At 40.7% G+C, this 19,856-nt stretch overlaps 1 protein-coding gene across 2 annotated transcripts in view; it reads left to right on the top strand.

Annotated features, from left to right (window-relative positions):
* Window positions 1–19,856, top strand: part of F13A1 (coagulation factor XIII A chain) — a 163,027-nt gene that overhangs the window by 84,900 nt on the left and 58,271 nt on the right. For both annotated transcript variants that reach the window (XM_007973790.3, XM_007973791.3), the window contains exons 7-8: window positions 4,627–4,801; window positions 7,281–7,419. In XM_007973790.3, the coding sequence (XP_007971981.2) occupies window positions 4,627–4,801; window positions 7,281–7,419 (314 nt within the window). The remainder of the gene's footprint in view (window positions 1–4,626; window positions 4,802–7,280; window positions 7,420–19,856) is intronic.

The following is a 19,856-nucleotide window of genomic DNA, read 5'->3' as shown; positions in this document are numbered from 1 at the left end:
TTCTGTCTCTTCCTCTGCATGCAGTTCCCTTTCCCTTCATTTCGGTTCAAACTTGCATCACTCCTGTCTCTAGACGTTCTATTTGCTGTAATAAATGAAATTCTCTCTTCTCAATCTAAAATTAGTTTGATATCTCCTCTGAACTACAATTTGAGGCCAATGTACCACATTCTATCTAGTCTTCAGTACTCTGCAAGAGATTGGAGTGAGGAGTACAGTTTAAGAAGGTGAACAATCTTTGGTAGCATGCTTAGGGTCTGCTCTTTCCCTTAAGATTCTCCTACATCTGTCATTCCAGAACCCACCCCCCTAACTGGAGGTATATCTCAGTTCCATTGGGGGATACTCTCAGCTTGTATTATTTCCCAATTGTGTTCCAGAATCTCTACCCCCTTTTAAGGTGGAGACCCTTTTTCACTCATTTCTCCACAGCAGATGTTTCCACCATTCTGTTCAGAACAATTAAAAGATCAGCTTTTTTTTTCTTTTTCTTTTTTTTTTTTTTTTTTTTTTTTGAGACAGGATCTCATTCTGTTGCCTAGACTGGAGTGCAGTGGTGCAGTCAGCTCACTGCAACCTCTTTCTTTCAGGTTCAAGCGATTCTCCTGCCTCTGCCTCCAGAGTAGCGGGGACTACAGGCATGTGCCACTATGCCCAGCTAGTTTTTGTCTTTTTAGTAGAGACGAGGTTTCGCTATGTTGGCCAGGCTGGTCTTGAACTCCTGACCTCAAGTGATCCATCTGCCTCGTCATCTCAAAGTGCTGGGATTACATGCCTGGCCAAAAAGATCAGCACTTTAATTATATGTAGTACTTTCCAGATTTTGAAATATAAATTAGAAATCTCAGGTTTTTGGATAGGAGCTGAGCCATGTTGTCTCTCTGCTTCGCTCTATGATCTTCATCTTTTCTTAGCACCATGTTTTGAAGTGTATTGCATTATATTATGCCACTGAGGTTGCTGACAATGACTTTTAGGGGTTTTTGAAAAGTTTTCCAATTTTGTAGGTAATATGGGAGGGCAATTTAGTGTAGCCTTAATGAAGTTGAATAATGCCTCTTGTACATAGTCCTGGACTTGTATTGTCTACTTGACCACTAGTGACCTAAGACCAAGACACTTTATTCTGCCACTGGTCAAACCCTGAGTTCATGAGAGGGTGTTAAAACAGCCAACTGTGGCATGAAAAAGGACAAACATGTCCTCGAAGTGTCCTCCAAGCATATCTTGTTGTTTAGGAGGGGAGATATTATTTTAACCCTTTACATCTGTCACTAAAAACTTACTTCTTTCAGGGCCTCAGCTCCCCAGAAATCAATGTTCTAATTAGAAAACAGTAGCTAATCTGCCCAAATGCTAATAAATGAGAATTGTGATTTATCTAGCAACAGGGAACAGCTCAGCAGTAACAATTAAAAGGTCTGTAGGGGACAGAGCTTTTTTTCCTTACTCTTCCCCTTAGCTGATTGAGTTCAGCCCTATGCTATAAATAGCCCTTGTAATTAATGGCTGTTCGAAAATCAGTTATCAGGACCACAGTTTAAGAGCCTTTACCTCTGAAATTCATAGAGCCTGTTTTATGTCTCAGTGATAAGGGAATGATAATGTGAGTTCAAAGCTAAACCTACCTACCCACAAAGACCCAACCACAGGATAGCCTACCAAGACATTCTTCAATCTTCACGATAATGGATACAGATTTTTAAATAATCAATCCAACTGCAAGGAGAAGTACTGATCTTTAATATGGCCAGAATGTTTGGCTAAAGCCTGCTGCACCCTAGTAATTTCATGAATCTATAAGCTAAAGTCAAAATTTATATCAAAGGCACGAGTTTGCAATTAGCTGAACAAGGTCTTTTAGAGACTCCCAAAGAGTTCATTTTTTTCCTACATTGAACAAATTAACAGTGTGGTTACTAAAGGTCTTCTTCACTTTAACCTGACTGGACACAGAGTTAAAGGGGGAAAATAGCATGTCTAAACCAAATTGAATAGTGATCTTCTAGACAACACTCCCCAGAAGGGACCGTCCTTGGGAAATGCCACTCAGTGCTAGAGTAAATCTCACATTTCAATGAAGGGTTTGTCATTCACAGTACAAGATGCTTGCACATCTTGAATGTTTTCTTCTAGTATTTTTTATTTCATTCATTATTGCCTACTAACATAATACCCATGCAGAGCTCCTAGCAGGTCCCAGAGCCTGCCAGATTGTTTCATGACACTAGGCATTTATTAAAACTGTTTCAGCTATGTAGATGACCTTTTCTGGCCAGTTTGCATGTCATCTCCCTCTGTTAGGCCCCCAGCATCACCACCACCACCCTCCAACCTAACTGATAACTCCCTTCCTCAGGTTCCCACTCTACCTCTACATTTTTCTGTCTTAATATCAGTAATCTTTACTTCCACTTGATTGGTTTATTGTCCATCTCTCTCCAGCCAGAAGGTCTTATTCTTACTCAAATGTACATTTCCTATATGCTTGCTGACTATACAAGTGATTGGTGAACAACTACTGAGCACTCAGTCTTTGCTAACCCTTGGTAAAATTCAGAAAGATGAAGATTTTTTTCCTTTGCTCCCGATGAACTGATAAACCAGTAGGGAAGGCAGACGTCTCTACAACTAGACACACCAAGTCAAAAAGAGGGGTCTAGGCAGGTGATGAGGCTGAGTTGTTAGTTGGTGAGGCAGCAAACACATAAAAGTTCACCATGTTTTAATGTCTCTTCTGTGATTTTCATAATCAAAACACACATGCTTCAATCATGTGTTTCACATTGCTTACTAATGTCTTTGCATTATAACTCAGACCTGTGCTTCTAAACTAATGTGCACACAAATCACCCAGTGATCTTGTTAAAATGCAAATTCTTATTCAAGAGTTCTGGGAGGGGCCTGAGATTCTGCATTTCTAACAAGCTCCCAGGGAATGCCAATATTGCTGATTCGTGAATGCCTCAACCAGCAAGGCTCCACACCATTGTAATGTCAATGTAAATATTGTTGAAATGGCACCAGTTTTTGGAAAAGCTCCTGGTTTCCCTACCTAGACTCTTCTGACTGTAATTAAACATGATCAACATTACACCAAGAGAGGTAGATTCAGCAGTGCCCAGAAAAAAACTGGCAAGATGCCTTGAAACTGTTACCTCTTGGCCTTTGTTTTATTATCTAAACACAAAAGGTCTTTGCTCCTGCACTTTAGGTCTGCTGCTACAAGATGAATGTAGTCTGAAGGTGTGGCAGGTTTTTTCCAGATATTCAAGATTGCCTTTCTCTGCTGAAGTCTCTTCCATATTTAAACCATAACATCCCAGGCTCTTTATGGAAATAGAAATACCTTCTAAGAAAACTCTAAAACTTTAATCAGTTTAAACAATCATTCAAATAATACTTAAGTGAATTTTACAAAGGAAACAAGAAGCTCTGGGCCAGGCATGGTGACTCACGCCTGTAATTCCAACTCTTTGGGAGGCTGAGGCAGAAGAATCACTTGAGCCCAGGAGTTCAAGACTAGCCTGGGCAACATAGGGAGACCCTGGCTCTACAAAAAAAAAAAAAAAAAAAAAATTAAATTAGCCGAGCGTGCACTTGTAGTCCTAGCTACTCAGGTGACTGAAGTGGGAGGATCACTTGAGCCTGAGAGTTCGAGTCTACAGTGAATCATGATCGTGCCACTGCATTTCAGCCTGTGTTACAGATCGAGACCTTATAAAAAAGAAAGGGAAGGAAGGAAGGAAGGAAGGAAGGAAGGAAGGAAGGAAGGAAGGAAGGAAGGAAGGAGAAAAAAGAAAAAGAAAGAAGGAAGGAAGGGAGGAAAGAAAGAAAGAAAGAAAAGAAAGAAAGAAAGAAAGAAAGAAAGAAAGAAAGAAAGAAAGAAAGAAAGAAAGAGAAAGGAAGAAAGAAAGAAAGAAAGAGAAAGGAAGAAAGAAAGAAAAAGAAAGAAAGAAAAAGAAAGAAAGAAAGAAAGAAAGAAAGAAAGAAAGAAAGAAAGAAAGAAAGAAAGAAAGAAAATAAAAGAAAGATAAAGAGAAAGGAGAAACAAAAACAAAAAATGCTCTGTAAGCATCCCGTGGGAATCTATTTTCTTAACTCTTAATGATTCCATGACAACATCTGTTAACTTTTTCAATTCATTAGAATCTACCACTCAAAATGAAAGTCAAAATCCATTAAACCACTAATTTCTCATTTGTGAGTTTTGAATTCTCTTTCCAAGTGGACAAGATCCCTACTTGAGCTTTTATCTGTTGTAGGTCTTCTTCCTCTCTTCCCCACATCATTCTTGAGCACTATTCTAACCCAAACCAAGTGTCCTGTGTATGTCTTCTTCCAATCAGGTAGCGGTCACACTCCTCCTATCTACCATTCAACTTTGCCTTGCTATAATAGTATGCTATTTAACAGGCAATTTTGGTTATTTGGTCTCCTCTTGCACATTTAGTTTTTGCATCTTTTTTTCTGATGATGTAATGGTAAATTGAACAGAAGTGGAACTCTTTTCACTGGGCACAACATGTAGAAGGCAATGGCAGCCATAGCTTGCGCCATGCATAGCATGGAGTAGACAAACCTAAATGAACTTTCTTCCTTCTCACTTCTGATGGACTCATTTAGGTGAATGCCAAAGATGACGAAGGTGTCCTCGTTGGATCCTGGGACAATATCTATGCCTATGGTGTCCCCCCATCGGCCTGGACTGGAAGCGTTGACATTCTATTGGAATACCAGAGCTCTGAGAATCCAGTCCGATATGGCCAATGCTGGGTTTTTGCTGGTGTCTTTAACACATGTAAGTATCCAATTGAGTAATTTCTTTTTAATGTAAAGGAAACTTCACTTTAAGACATTTTATCGATAACCTAACAAAGAGACATCACAGCCCCTGTTGGCACTATGGAATTTATGGGTGAGCATTCTGGGATGTAGTCAATGCATAATTAAATTGTAGTGGGCCAAATATGCTCATAGTTTCTCTTTGACTGCAGAATCTTTATAGAAAGAATGATAGACTATTTCCTGTGTAATCCATCACTTAACACCCGAAGAAATAGAGAGTTACAGTAAGAAAGTTGAGAAAAAAGCCATTTTCTTTTCAGTCACCACAATTTTACAAAACTAAAACAGTTAAAACTAAAATAATAAATAAGGAAAGATATATAGTGCTTATTTGTCATTGAGAAGTTGTATAAATATGCGTATTCATTTATTATTGAGAATTTTATAAATATATCTACTTAATTTTTATCCCAGTTATGGAAGGTATTGTAGCAGGTGGTCTCATATTCATTTTTACACATCTCAATGCCCCTGAACAAATTAGAGATCAGAACATAATGAACAATCTTTCCCTCTCCAGTTTCCCTACTGGTTTTTAATCCACCCAACATCCAATCTGTAGAGGAAAGTATATGAGAACAGAATTATTTTCTTTAGCGTCATGCATCATTTTTCAAAGTGGCATTTGCCTCTCTAGACCCAGACAATATTACAATTAATTCAGTGAATATTTTTAAAAATACATTTATTTCAGTGTGTCGTCATCATTGGTAATGATTTTCATCCACAAGCCACTTCTACAGCCTTGGAGAAACCTTAAGCTCAAGTTGGGGTGTCCCTTCTGCCTGCTCATTAATAAAGAATGTGTTACCCAGTTAACATTTTTTAAATCCAAAACAAAGGGAGGGGCTGGAGGCTGGAGGGAGGTCATTTTAAAAAATGATTACAAAACCTGTTTGTTTTAGCTCAAAGTCTCAACAGTCTAACACTTGGTGATCGAAGTTAAAAAAATAGTCGTGAGTTTTGTTTTGTTTTCCCATAGTATCAAACAGGATAAGATTATTTTCTTAGCCATTTAAATATAACCCAGGGAAGAAGGAATATGTATTTCTTCAGAGCAATAAAAATCAAAAGTATAGTCCCCTAGAAGCACTGGTCTCTGAGTTCCAGATAAAAGCCTGAACTTCATGGTAGGTTAAAGGTTGGACGTCATCCCCTCCCTCGAGGCTCCCAAGTCAAGACAAGGTAAAAGATGCCCAACAGAAGCAACTACTCTTGTGAAATGATTTTAGGAAGACAGAAAGGACCCAAGCCCTCTGCATGCCTACAATTTCACTATGCCAGTGTAATTCCTTCAGGCTCACAACCAGATAAAATAGTGAACACCTTACATCCATTCATCTCTTTGGCATAAAAAGCAGGCTTTGTGTGGTAAATTAAGACAAGGCAGAAACACACTGTGGGGATGTCACAATGAGAGTAAACCTGAAGATGGAAACTGGGGGAAGGAGAAACTGGTGCCCTAAAGTCAAGTCTCGCTTTCTTGAAATTATTGAGTAAGGCAGACTCTTGACCAAGTTGTGTCTGGGATAATGTGAATTAGTGTTCAGCCAGAAACAGAGTGAGAGTTGCGATCGTTTTATTGGTAAGACCCTGGGTGAACAGGGCTGAAAATCAAGAGAGGAAGATGGGAACAGTAGGCCTGTGGCAGCTGTTGTTGTTTGGGGCATTAAGATCAAGTCCTTTAAGGAGGGGAACCCTTGAATCTCTACCAGACTCCCAGTTTGGACTTCCAAGGTTGTTCTGTTGAAGGAGGTGGGTAGTCTTTGGTTAAAAATGCTAAACTATTCTGAAGGAGAAAATAAAAAGGCAAGCAAGTCATTAATCTTAAAATTGTCAGCTGAATTATTTTAAATGAGCCCTGATGTCTGGCATCCTGGGAGCCAGGGAGGGCATTTGGATTAAGTTTAATCAATAGGTACATAATATGGCAAGAAAGGTATCCGGGTAATTTATTATCTAACAATTAAAATGAATCTGTGGTGTCACCCTGCAATGCGTGTCACAAAAGTAAATTCCGGCCAAGAGAGCAAATTCCACCAAAGACCTGCTCTGTAAATTCCTAACTTCCTATTAGTGGGTTTTTGAAATTGTATTTTCAGGAACATTGTCCCATTCATGGGACTAAAATAATGCTATGTTGATAATCATAGCTTAGAAACGAAACAATTAGAACCCTGTTGGGATTCTACTCTACTTGGCTCCATTTGACACCAGCTGCAATTCTGAAGGATCCAACAGCAAAATTCCTCTCTACCGCCCCCATGCGGGTGAATGACCACCCTTCTCCAGCATGCAACATGTGAGGGTAACGTGTCCCAAGGGCTTTTCATGTTGGTCAGGAAGGAAGTCCCCTACAAGAACGCTTTTTTTCACTGTGTGTTTATTAAACTCTGGTGATGTGTTTAGCTGTGGTCTGTCCCTCCCTGTAGTTTTACGATGCCTTGGAATACCAGCAAGAATTGTTACCAATTATTTCTCTGCCCATGATAATGATGCCAATTTGCAAATGGACATCTTCCTGGAAGAAGATGGGAACGTGAATTCCAAACTCACCAAGGATTCAGTGTGGTGAGTTTGATTGACAATGGCATTGGTTGATGTCACATTATAGTAATGTTACACATTTACCACAAGATAGACTCAGTCTGATGTTTCTTTCTGTTCTGTTTTGAGGACCATTCAATAGCATAGGCAGCAAAGTCTGATTGTCAAAGAATGTCTTAGCAAACGAATTAGAAATGTTACTGAAGAGACAGTTTGGGTTCCTAGTGATAAAAATCAATCATTCCTTATAACAGCAACCACCAAAACAAAAGGTCATAGTTTTAGCTGCTGCATATGCCTATACTAGTCCCTCTCTACCTTGATATATTAATCTTACAATTAATAGCAGAAGTATTGGAGCCAAGCGTTCTCCGGGTCAGTGCCCTAGAAGTAATGGAGCTAACATTTATTAAGCACTTACTATGCATCAGTCTTTGTGCATGCATGATCTTATCCAATTCTTAGTTTTATCAGGTGGGTGTTATTAATATCCCCACTTACAAGTGAGGAAACTGAGGCCCCAAAAGGTTTGCTCATGGTCATACCTCTGGTGAGCTGGGAATAAATCCAAGTGCTTCTGACCATTAGCCAAAACCTTTTAAATAACTTCGGCAGTATAGGATTTCCTTTTGAATGCAAAGATGAGATTCTCCTTGATTATATTGTCACCTTTCATGGAGATATAGAAATGGACGTAAAGCTGAAATTGTTCCCCAAAACCAGCGGTGGGGTTCTCTCACTGCCCTGAACAGCCTTACCACAAGCTGGCTCGAGGGAGCTTAAGATCCCAGGGAAATTCCATTTTTCCTTGAGACCCCCTAAGTCCAAATCAATACACTAAGAAGAAAGGAAAAAAATCCTAAGAGTTTAAATAGAAATAATTTTTATCAAGGTCTGTGTGGGAGGAAATTGGAGCATAAGTGCCTCTGCGGTCAGGCATTGAGCTAGGTAGAACTTCTATGCCAAAAATGAGTCTCATGCACAAATAATAAAGCTAAAACACTATCTGTTGTAAAAGCATCCAAATGGGGATGGTAGGAAGTTATAAGTTCATTTTAAGCAAAACTAAAAGTTAGAAGTGCCTGAACTTCCTCGTGTCATAGGAATGGATCACAGTTGTAGGAGCAGTACTAACTCACCAGCAGAGGCACACATTCATTGGAGAATGTTGAAATGAAATTGCTGAATGAGTAGCAAAGTGCTACCATGAATTAAAAATAGTACGGTACATTGGAAGGGAATGAGCTAAGCCATGGTAAGCTGGAGGGCACGTGTAAGACAAAACCTTGTCTCTGTAAATTGAACAGAAATATAAAGAACACTTTAAGCCTACAGAATTATAATATCTCAGCCCTGCATGTATATGGAATGACAAAACAGACCAAAATAGTCACCCAAAACCTCGTTGCAATTGCTAAAAATGACAAAAAGATAGTTATTTGGCATTCTCCATACCTCTTCCTTACACACACACAAACACACACACACAGCCTTTGTAGTTAAGTGCAGTTCAAAGTTATCCTTCCCAGCTCCTTGACAGATACCTCCCACCATCAAATAAGTCCCTATGGGACATTCCAACAAATAACCCCACAGGCCCTAAACAGAATTAATACAAAATTTTGAAGCTAGATCTTGCTCTTGGTACCCTGTCCTCTTCAATCAGGTCCCTGCTCCAAATTATTTCCCCTTTCCCTGACACCGTTTGTTCCTTTATTGCCTTACTCAAATATCCCATCACCCTGGGACTGTACTTCCTGGCCTGGGACTCACCACCCACCTTCCACTGCAGACCACTGCCCGAGACTCCTCTTCCCTTCCTTTGCCTGTCTTGTAGTAGGTTTTTTTTTTGTTTTGTTTTGTTTTTTTTTTGTTTGTTTGTTTGTTTTTTGCCTCTCTCTTATTATTATTTTTCTTAATTTATTTATTATTATTATACTTTAAGTTGTAGGGTACATGTGCATAACGTGCAGGTTTGTTACATATGTATACTTGTGCCATGTTGGTGTGCTGCACCCATCAACTCGTCATTTACATCAGGTATAACTCCCAGTGCAATCCCTCCCCCCTCCCCCCTCCCCATGATAGGCCCCGGTGTGTGATGTTCCCCTTCCCGAGTCCAAGTGATCTCATTGTTCAGTTCCCACATATCAGTGAGAACATGCGGTGTTTGGTTTTCTGTTCTTGTGATAGTTTGCTAAGAATGATGGTTTCCAGCTGCATCCATGTCCCTACAAAGGACACAAACTCATCCTTTTTTATGGCTGCATAGTATTCCATGGTGTATATGTGCCACATTTTCTTAATCCAATCTGTCACTGATGGACATTTGGGTTGATTCCAAGTCTTTGCTATTGTGAATAGTGCTGCAATAAACATACGTGTGCATGTGTCTTTATAGCAGCATAATTTATAATCCTTTGGGTATATACCCAGTAATGGGATGGCTGGGTCATATGGTACATCTAGTTCTAGATCCTTGAGGAATCACCATACTGTTTTCCATAATGGTTGAACTAGTTTACAATCCCACCAACAGTGTAAGAGTGTTCCTATTTCTCCACATCCTCTCCAGCACCTGTTGTTTCCTGACTTTTGAATGATCGCCATTCTAACTGGTGTGAGATGGGATCTCATTGTGGTTTTGATTTGCATTTCTCTGATGGCCAGTGATGATGAGCATTTTTTCATGTGTCTGTTGGCTGTATGAATGTCTTCTTTTGAGAAATGTCTGTTCATATCCTTTGCCCACTTTTGGATGGGGTTGTTTGTTTTTTTCTTGTAAATTTGTTTGAGTTCTTTGTAGGTTCTAGATATTAGCCCTTTGTCAGATGAGTAGATTGCAAAAATTTTCTCCCATTCTGTAGGTTGCCTGTTCACTCTGATGGTAGTTTCTTTTGCTGTGCAGAAGCTCTTTAGTTTAATGAGATCCCATTTGTCAATTTTGGCTTTTGCTGCCGTTGCTTTTGGTGTTTTAGACGTGAAGTCTTTGCCCATGCCTATGTCCTGAATGGTACTACCTAGGTTTTCCTCTAGGATTTTTATGGTATTAGGTCTAACATTTAAGTCTCTAATCCATCTTGAATTAATTTTCGTATAAGGAGTAAGGAAAGGATCCAGTTTCAGCTTTCTACTTATGGCTAGCCAATTTTCCCAGCACCATTTATTAAATAGGGAATCCTTTCCCCATTTCTTGTTTCTTTCAGGTTTGTCAAAGATCAGATGGCTGTAGATGTGTGGTATTATTTCTGAGGACTCTGTTCTGTTCCATTGGTCTATATCTCTGTTTTGGTACCAGTACCATGCTGTTTTGGTTACTGTAGCCTTGTAGTATAGTTTGAAGTCAGGTAGCGTGATGCCTCCAGCTTTGTTCTTTTGACTTAGGATTGTCTTGGAGATGCGGGCTCTTTTTTGGTTCCATATGAACTTTAAAGCAGTTTTTTCCAATTCTGTGAAGAAGCTCATTGGTAGCTTGACGGGGATGGCATTGAATCTATAAATGACCTTGGGCAGTATGGCCATTTTCACGATATTGATTCTTCCTATCCATGAGCATGGTATGTTCTTCCTTTTGTTTGTGTCCTCTTTGATTTCACTGAGCAGTGGTTTGTAGTTCTCCTTGAAGAGGTCCTTTACATCCCTTGTAAGTTGGATTCCTAGGTATTTTATTCTCTTTGAAGCAATTGTGAATGGAATTCATTCCTGATTTGGCTCTCTGTCTGTTACTGGTGTATAAGAATGCTTGTGATTTTTGCACATTAATTTTGTATCCTGAGACTTTGCTGAAGTTGCTTATCAGCTTAAGGAGATTTGGGGCTGAGACAATGGGGTTTTCTAAATATACAATCATGTCATCTGCAAACAGGGACAATTTGACTTCTTCTTTTCCTAACTGAATCCCCTTGATTTCTTTCTCTTGCCTGATTGCCCTAGCCAGAACGTCCAACACTGTGTTGAATAGGAATGGTGAGAGAGGGCATCCCTGTCTTGTGCCAGTTTTCAAAGGGAATTTTTCCAGTTTTTGCCCATTCAGTATGATATTGGCTGTGGGTTTGTCATAAATAGCTCTTATTATTTTGAGATACGTTCCATCAATACCGAATTTATTGAGCATTTTTAGCATGTAGGGCTGTTGAATTTTGTCAAAAGCCTTTTCTGCATCTATTGAGATAATCATGTGGTTCTTGTCTTTGGTTCTGTTTATATGCTGGATTATGTTTATTGATTTGCGAATGTTGAACCAGCCTTGCATCCCAGGGATGAAGCCCACTTGATCATGGTGGATAAGCTTTTTGATGTGCTGCTGAATCCGGTTTGCCAGTATTTTATTGAGGATTTTTGCATCGATGTTCATCAGGGATATTGGTCTAAAATTCTCTTTTTTTGTTGTGTCTCTGCCAGGCTTTGGTATCAGGATGATGTTGGCCTCATAAAATGAGTTAGGGAGGATTCCCTCTTTTTCTATTGATTGGAATAGTTTCAGAAGGAATGGTACCAACTCCTCCTTGTACCTCTGGTAGAATTCAGCTGTGAATCCATCTGGTCCTGGACTTTTTTTGGTTGGTAGGCTATTAATTATTGCCTCAATTTCAGAGCCTGCTATTGGTCTATTCAGGGATTCAACTTCTTCCTGGTTTAGTCTTGGAAGAGTGTAAGTGTCCAGGAAATTATCCATTTCTTCTAGATTTTCCAGTTTATTTGCGTAGAGGTGTTTATAGTATTCTCTGATGGTAGTTTGTATTTCTGTGGGGTCGGTGGTGATATCCCCTTTATCATTTTTAATTGCGTCGATTTGATTCTTCTCTCTTTTCTTCTTTATTAGTCTTGCTAGTGGTCTGTCAATTTTGTTGATCTTTTCAAAAAACCAACTCCTGGATTCATTGATTTTTTGGAGGGTTTTTTGTGTCTCTATCTCCTTCAGTTCTGCTCTGATCTTAGTTATTTCTTGCCTTCTGCTAGCTTTCGAATGTGTTTGCTCTTGCTTCTCTAGTTCTTTTAATTGCGATGTTAGAGTGTCAATTTTAGATCTTTCCTGCTTTCTCTTGTGGGCATTTAGTGCTATAAATTTCCCTCTACACACTGCTTAAATGTGTCCCAGAGATTCTGGTATGTTGTATCTTTGTTCTCATTGGTTTCAAAGAACATCTTTATTTCTGCCTTCATTTCGTTATGTACCCAGTAGTCATTCAGGAGCAGGTTGTTCAGTTTCCATGTAGTTGAGCGGTTTTGATTGAGTTTCTTAGTCCTGAGTTCTAGTTTGATTGCACTGTGGTCTGAGAGACAGTTTGTTATAATTTCTGTTCTTGTACATTTGCTGAGGAGTGCTTTACTTCCAATTACGTGGTCAATTTTGGAGTAAGTACGATGTGGTGCTGAGAAGAATGTATATTCTGTTGATTTGGGGTGGAGAGTTCTATAGATGTCTATTAGGTCTGCTTGCTGCAGAGATGAGTTCAATTCCTGGATATCCTTCTTAACTTTCTGTCTCGTTGATCTGTCTAATGTTGACAGTGGAGTGTTGAAGTCTCCCATTATTATTGTATGGGAGTCTAAGTCTCTTTGTAAGTCTCTAAGGACTTGCTTTATGAATCTGGGTGCTCCTGTATTGGGTGCATATATATTTAGGATAGTTAGCTCTTCCTGTTGAATTGATCCCTTTACCATTATGTAATGGCCTTCTTTGTCTCTTTTGATCTTTGATGGTTTAAAGTCTGTTTTATCAGAGACTAGTATTGCAACCCCCGCTTTTTTTTGTTCTCCATTTGCTTGGTAAATCTTCCTCCATCCCTTTATTTTGAGCCTATGTATGTCTCTGCATGTGAGATGGGTCTCCTGAATACAGCAGACTGATGGGTCTTGACTCTTTATCCAGTTTGCCAGTCTGTGTCTTTTTATTGGAGCATTTAGTCCATTTACATTTAAGGTTAAGATTGTTATGTGTGAACTTGATCCTGCCATTATGATATTAACTGGTTATTTTGCTCGTTAGTTGATGCAGTTTCTTTCAAGCCTTGATGGTTGTAGTAGGTTTTCAACGCATGATGCCTGATCAGATGCTCTGACTTACTGCGGGGCTGAGGCCAGCACAACTCAGGACGTTCCCAGACCACGAAGCACAGGGATTAAAGGGCTCAGTGGGATCTGAGGCCAAGGCTTGGCTCTGTTACTGCCCAAGCTTTGTGACCTTGGGCAAGGCACAACCTCTCTGTGCCTCTTTTCTCCTCTAAAGCAAAGAGAACAATATTCCCTGCTTCACTCAGCACAGAGCCGAGCATAACAGGTGCCTAATGAACGTTAGCTGCTATTATTGCTTTCATTATTAGTCACACAGCTGGAATTTCTTGGAGGCAATATGTTTCCATCAACCCAAGTACATCAAAGTGGTCAGAAAAAGAGGAATGCCCAGTGTCCTAAGATGACTTCACTATTTCTGTTACATTGGGGTACTTTTAAAGAAGCAGCGAACACTTGGCCTCACCAGTGCAAACACCCATGCACCTTAGAAGTTATAGGTGGTCCAGGAAAATAAGAGTACGGCTAAAACCCTCCTGGATTGAGGAAGCTGGTGACAGCTGTCCCCAGACATATCAGCCAGGGCATGATCACAACAGTCACACCCCTCTGTCAAGCTCTGGCTTGGGCAGCTACTTGCTGTGTGGCTTTGAGAAAATGATTTCACTTCTCTGAGCTTCATCTTCTTCATCAGTAGAATGAAAGTAATCTTAGTAGTTACCATTTCCTGTTGGGGTGGCTATAATGATTAAATCAGGTCATCCAGGTAGAGTGCTTACCATAGAGGTGGGCCTGATGCTGATTCAGTTAGTAAGAAGCAGGGGCTGCCTGAGCATTAGGGCTGGTGAGGAAAGGTGAAGGTGAGGGTGAGCATGGAGGCTAAACAGGGGCTGAGGTGGGGGTAGGAATGATTTGCTAGGCATCAGCTGACCTCTGTGAGGTCAGGCTGGCAACACGTGGCCTGATGGATTTCCTAGCAAGGATCTCAGGAGCCATTGGCCTCATACTTACCTCCCTCCACAGGCTCTGGTCAGACACACCCACCTCAACCTGTCTTCCCCGCTCGTGGCTGGTATGTGGCTGGGGCCCCTCTCCTCTCCAAGTAAAGGAGACCTGAGAATTATCTCTCATCCTCCACCATCTATTTCTTCTTCAACACTCAGGTCCCAATGGTCCACACTTTGTGATGAATCAATATGTCCAGTTAGGTCTCGGTGACTCAGGATGTCCTCTTCTCCATGACTCAGCCAAATCTCAGCCTGCCAAATCCAGAAATCAGCCAGTAGGGAGGCTCAGAGGAAGAGTACAAGAGGGTGTATTCTGCTCGCCACACTCCAGAGCCAGGAGTGACAAGTTTGGCTCTGTCTCTTGCTGTGACTCTTCTCGCCTTATTACTGCAGACCATCAAGGACAGTCTGCTTCCTGGTTTGCCACCTTAGGTCCCCTGCATGAAGGAGGTTTCCCTCCAAGAGGGAGCCTCACCTCAGGGGGGCTACAGTTTTGCAAAGAGTGGCCCCACTGTTGACACCAACAGAAGCCATGGTCTGGGCTCCTTAGCTGTTCAGGAGAAGGCTGGGGACTCAGGAACCTCAGAAGGGCACAGTGGGCAGAGTAATTAGATCCCAGGGTAGCAACTGAAACCCCAAGTGGGCAAATGCAAGGTAGCAGATCCCAGAAGGAGCAATTTTGGCCGCCTGTCCCCAGCGTGCTGATGAGTTCTGAATTATATGTAACCTCTGGGGGGAAGGCAACTATGAATCACTGTGGACAGTTTAATGAAGACGCTTGCTCAATGTTTAGCTGCAGTGCAAACATCAAATAGGAATATGAGGGCTCAGTTAGGTGGGAGTCAGGGCTACTCAGAGGGACAGGGGGACAGCAACGGTTTGGCCTCACCTTGGAAGAGCTCAACTTGATCACCTCATTATACAAAGGTCACAGTCAAAGTGGAAACAATTTTAAAAGACAGAGATGGTGGCACTTACTAGGATCAAGAAAGATTTTTCAATGAAAGGCTTCACTCCTTCTAAATGAAGAAGCCTCCCTGTGTTCTTTTGCTGGAGTGAGTGTGGTCTGATAGGATGATTCTGGGTGAGGGTTGGTGTCCTCCTCTCAGCTTTTTCCCACCAGAATGCACCCACCCACGGGGGGAGCAGTGTCTAATCTATTTTATTTTTGTTGTTTTGTCAGCCTGTAACAGTGTGCAGGGCATAGAGCAAGCACTGAGGAAACAGAATTGGTTGGAAAAAAATTTTAATGCATAAAAACTCCATGCTGCAATGGGTGGTCTTAATCTATAAACAAAGCTTTTTCAAAGTATATTTTAGAGCAGAAATTAACCAGTTTTCACACCTGGGACACTGCCCTAATCAGTGTGCAATCCTAATTCTCATGCCTTCAGTATTCATATGGTGTTTTACACATTGTAGGTGCATTTTTGAAATTGAGACTGTTCTATACATTATTTTAGATGCTCTGTATGACTCATCTAGTTGGACTTTTATATTATAAAATTATCTTCAATTTTAATCACTGTCTGCAAAGCAGAAATGATCTAAACACGAATTCCAAATAAAATAGTATAGAAGAAAAAAATCAGAATATAGACCAAACTGCTTAAGGTGCTTAAGTGTTTGTAAAAATATCCTGTAATGCATCACGGTTGCCAGTTCTGGACAGTTATCAAAGATATTTATTTTCAAACATTTTCTTGTTAACTGTATTTCTGGCCAAATTGGTTTTAGGAAAATCACTTGGAGTTAGACCATGAGCCTTATCTTTAGAGCACTGAGAATATACACTGAAGGCACATAATAATAGTATTGGAAAAAAACATTATTTGCCACCTTCAAAGAATAAAACTTCAAAGAATAAAAGTAGCTCATGTTCACAAAATACTTTTTTTTTTTTTCCAATGCCCTGATTTAAGTGCTGACATGTATCAATTTACTTCTACCTCTTAACAGCATGTTAAGGTAATTACTGTTATTGACACAGTAACTTAACCAAGGCCCCTGCCAATAAGTGGCAGAACCTGAATTACAAACCTAAGGGGGCTGACCCCAGAGCCCACTCTTTTTAAAATAACGTCCTTATTGACCAGGCAATTCACATCTATAACCCAAGCACTTTGGGAGGCTGACGTGGGAGGATCACTTGAGATCAGGAGTTCGAGATCAGCCTGACCAACATGGTGATGATACCCTGTCTCTACTAAAATTACAAAAAAATTAGCTGGGCGTGGTGGTGCATGCCTGTAATCCCAGCTACTTGGGAGGCTGAGGCAGGAGAATTGCTTGAACCTGGGAGACAGAGGTTGCAGTGAGCCAAGATCACGCCACTGTATTCCTCTAGCCTGGGTGACAGAGTGAGACTAGGTCTCAAAATAAATAAATAAATAAAAATAATTAACATCCTTATTAAAATATATTTCACAGCCTGGCACAGTGGCTCACGCCTGTAATCCCAGCAATTTAGGAGGCTGAGGCAGGTGGATCACAAGGTCAGGAGATCGAGATCATCCTGGCTAACACAGCAAAATCCCATCTCTACTAAAAACACACAAAAAATTAGCCAGGCATGGTGGCGGGCACCTGCGGTCCCAGCTACTCGGGAGGCTGAGGCAGGAGAATGGCGTGAACCTGGGAGGCGGAGCTTGCAGTGAGCCAAGATCATGCCACTGCACTCCAGCCTGGGCAACAGAGCGAGACTGCATCTCTAAATAAATAAATAAATAAATAAATAAATAAATAAATAAATGTGTGTGTGTATATATATGTGTATATATATATTTCACATACTACAAAATTCACTCCTTTAAAGTACACAATTCCATAAATTTTAGTATATTTTTATTTATGTATTATTATTATTATTATTTTGAGACAGGGTGTCTGTCACCCAAGCTGGATTGCAATGGCAAGATCATGACTCACTGCAGCCTTGACCTCCCAGGCTCAAGCAATCTTCCCATCTCAGCTTCCCTAGCAGCTGGGACTACAGGCACACCCACCACACCTGGCTAATTTAAAAATTTTTTTTTGTAGAGACAAGATCTCACTATGTTGCACAGGCTGGTCTTGAACTCCTGACCTCAAGAGATTCTCCTGCCTCAGCCTCCCAAAGTGCTGAGATTACAGGCATGAGCCATGGCACTGGGCCATTTTTAGTATATTTGTGGTCTTGTATAACCATCATTATCATCAGATTCCAGAACATTTTCTGTCCCCTTTGCCATCCCTATTAGCAGTCACTCCCCATTTCTCCAACTCTGGCAACCTCGAATCTACTTTCTCTCTCTACGGATTTGCCTGTTCTGATCATTTCCTATAAATGGAATCAGGTAATACGTGACCTTTTGTGTCTGGCTTCCTTCACTTAGCCTAACGTGTTCAAGGTTCGTCCGTGTTGTAGCACGTATCAGTACCTCATTCCCTTTCATTGATGAATACTATTTCATTGGGTGGATAAACCAGATTTTATTTATCCATTCATCCATTGTACATTTGGGTTGTTTCCATTTTTGGCTTTCATGAATAATGTCATGAACATTCAGGTAAAAGTTTTTATGTGAACATATGTTTTTTAGTTCTCATGGGCATATATTTAGAGTGGAATTTCTGGGTTGTATGGTAACTCTATGTTTAATTTCTTTTGGTGAAGTGCCAAACTGTTTTCCAAAGCAGCTACTCCATTCTGTATTCCCACTAGCAATACACAAAAGTTCCAACTTCATATTCTTGCAAATGACTTTTCTGTTTTTTCTTACTATTATTATAGCCATCCTAATGGGTGTGGAATTTTTTTAACCCTCTTCAATAATCATGGAGATAATTGTACAGAATTTATTATAGAAACTTTTTTATACATTAGAGTTATACAAACAAATACTCTCAAAATTCAACATTTTCTTCATGTTCAGTCAGGATATTAATTCCTAGCTTGCTATGCCAGAGTGGTAAAATGGGGTAGGGTTTCATTTTCAAATGAACCCAGCAGAGGGAACCCAGAAGTGCTCAGAAAGGACTTTGTGGATGGAAACTCATTCAGTCCTCCTGTAGTGTGTATGTGAGTGAGGACATCTGGACTGGTGTCCAGCTAGGATGCCCTGGTAGAACTGCATTTAGGGTTGATGTCCTTTCTGATGGGTTGCAACATCCATTTGGTTCATGCCTGTGTCTAAGCACTTATTAATGGTTCTGACTATCACTCCTACTACACATACACCTCATAGTTTCATGGTGAGAGTTACAGCGCCTCTCGAAGTGCACCCCGCCATCTGCGACCCCCTCCATCCAGGTCTCTTGTGCTGTATTTAAACTGTGACTTCTCAATGAGACTTGTAAAACCCCTTGCCTTCACAGGACAAGCAAGAATAAACACATTCATTTATTCTTTTTTCTTGGCGGCCAATTGATTCCTACAACAACATCCTTTACTGAGCTGGGATGCCTACTATGGCGCTCTCTATTTATCGCCCTTATAGCATTGCTATGCAAATGAGGCCATTCATGACTGGCTACGCAGGGTTTCTTCAGGTGGCTCCCAGCCAGAGGGAACTGAAGCAGCTGAGCCTCAGAGAGGACAGGGGCACTGGCCTGGTCTCCACCTGACTGGACTGCTGGCCTTTGACATGACGCCAGTGAACATCCAAATGCCCCTTGCTGGTTTCAGCACTCCAACAGCCTCAAACAATGAACAGCTGCGTTCTAAAATAGTGTCATGCTCCCAGCTCCATCAAAGATTCCTGCAGCATGCCTCCTTTCCTCTGAATAACTCCTTTCTGTCATCTTCCTTCATTCTATTTCCTAACTGACAAGTTTTTTTCTCAGTCCAGGCTTTCATTTCCACTTTGAAATGTCTTGTTAGACAAGCCTCAGAGTCCACTAAATTGTTCCCACTTCTTTCCAACTCCCACCCCATCCTATCCCCACTGCCCCTGATATGGCCGGAGCTTAATAATCCCAGGATGTCCTGTCATTATTGTCAACAATATTGTTGTCTGTATTCAGAGTGTATTACCAGAACCAGAGAGGTAGGGCTACACCCATCTGCTACAAATACACAAATGATTTGCAAGACAGTGCCTTTCTTTCACCCCCTGCCAGTTTTGCTATAAAAGAATTCAAACCCTTGGTTTACAGTTGAAGCTGGTCCAAGACATCTCCTCTGGGGCTTTCTCTTGATCTTATTTGTGCTCTCCCCTGAGCCCTAATAAAGCTGCACAAACAAAATTACAAGCCCATATCTCTTTTCTTCCCTTTTAAGAACTCCTTTTCTCTGAAACCTTTCTGGACAGATTGTGAATGAGATGACCCTGTGGACTGTTTAAGCAGTTAGCCAAGTTAAGGGCAGTAAAGGACTCCTTGTTTAAATTAACCACTTTATTTTCTTCAAACACAGCACCCTGAAGCCCATGTTGGTCTCAGCTGTGTTCTCTGTCCAGCTCT

The sequence above is a fragment of the Chlorocebus sabaeus genome, chromosome 17 (genome assembly GCF_047675955.1).
Source record: "Chlorocebus sabaeus isolate Y175 chromosome 17, mChlSab1.0.hap1, whole genome shotgun sequence".
In the NCBI taxonomy this organism is placed as follows: Eukaryota; Metazoa; Chordata; class Mammalia; order Primates; family Cercopithecidae; genus Chlorocebus; species Chlorocebus sabaeus.
The sequence above is the reverse complement of the archived record's forward strand: the minus strand, read 5'-3'. Positions and strand labels throughout refer to the sequence as shown.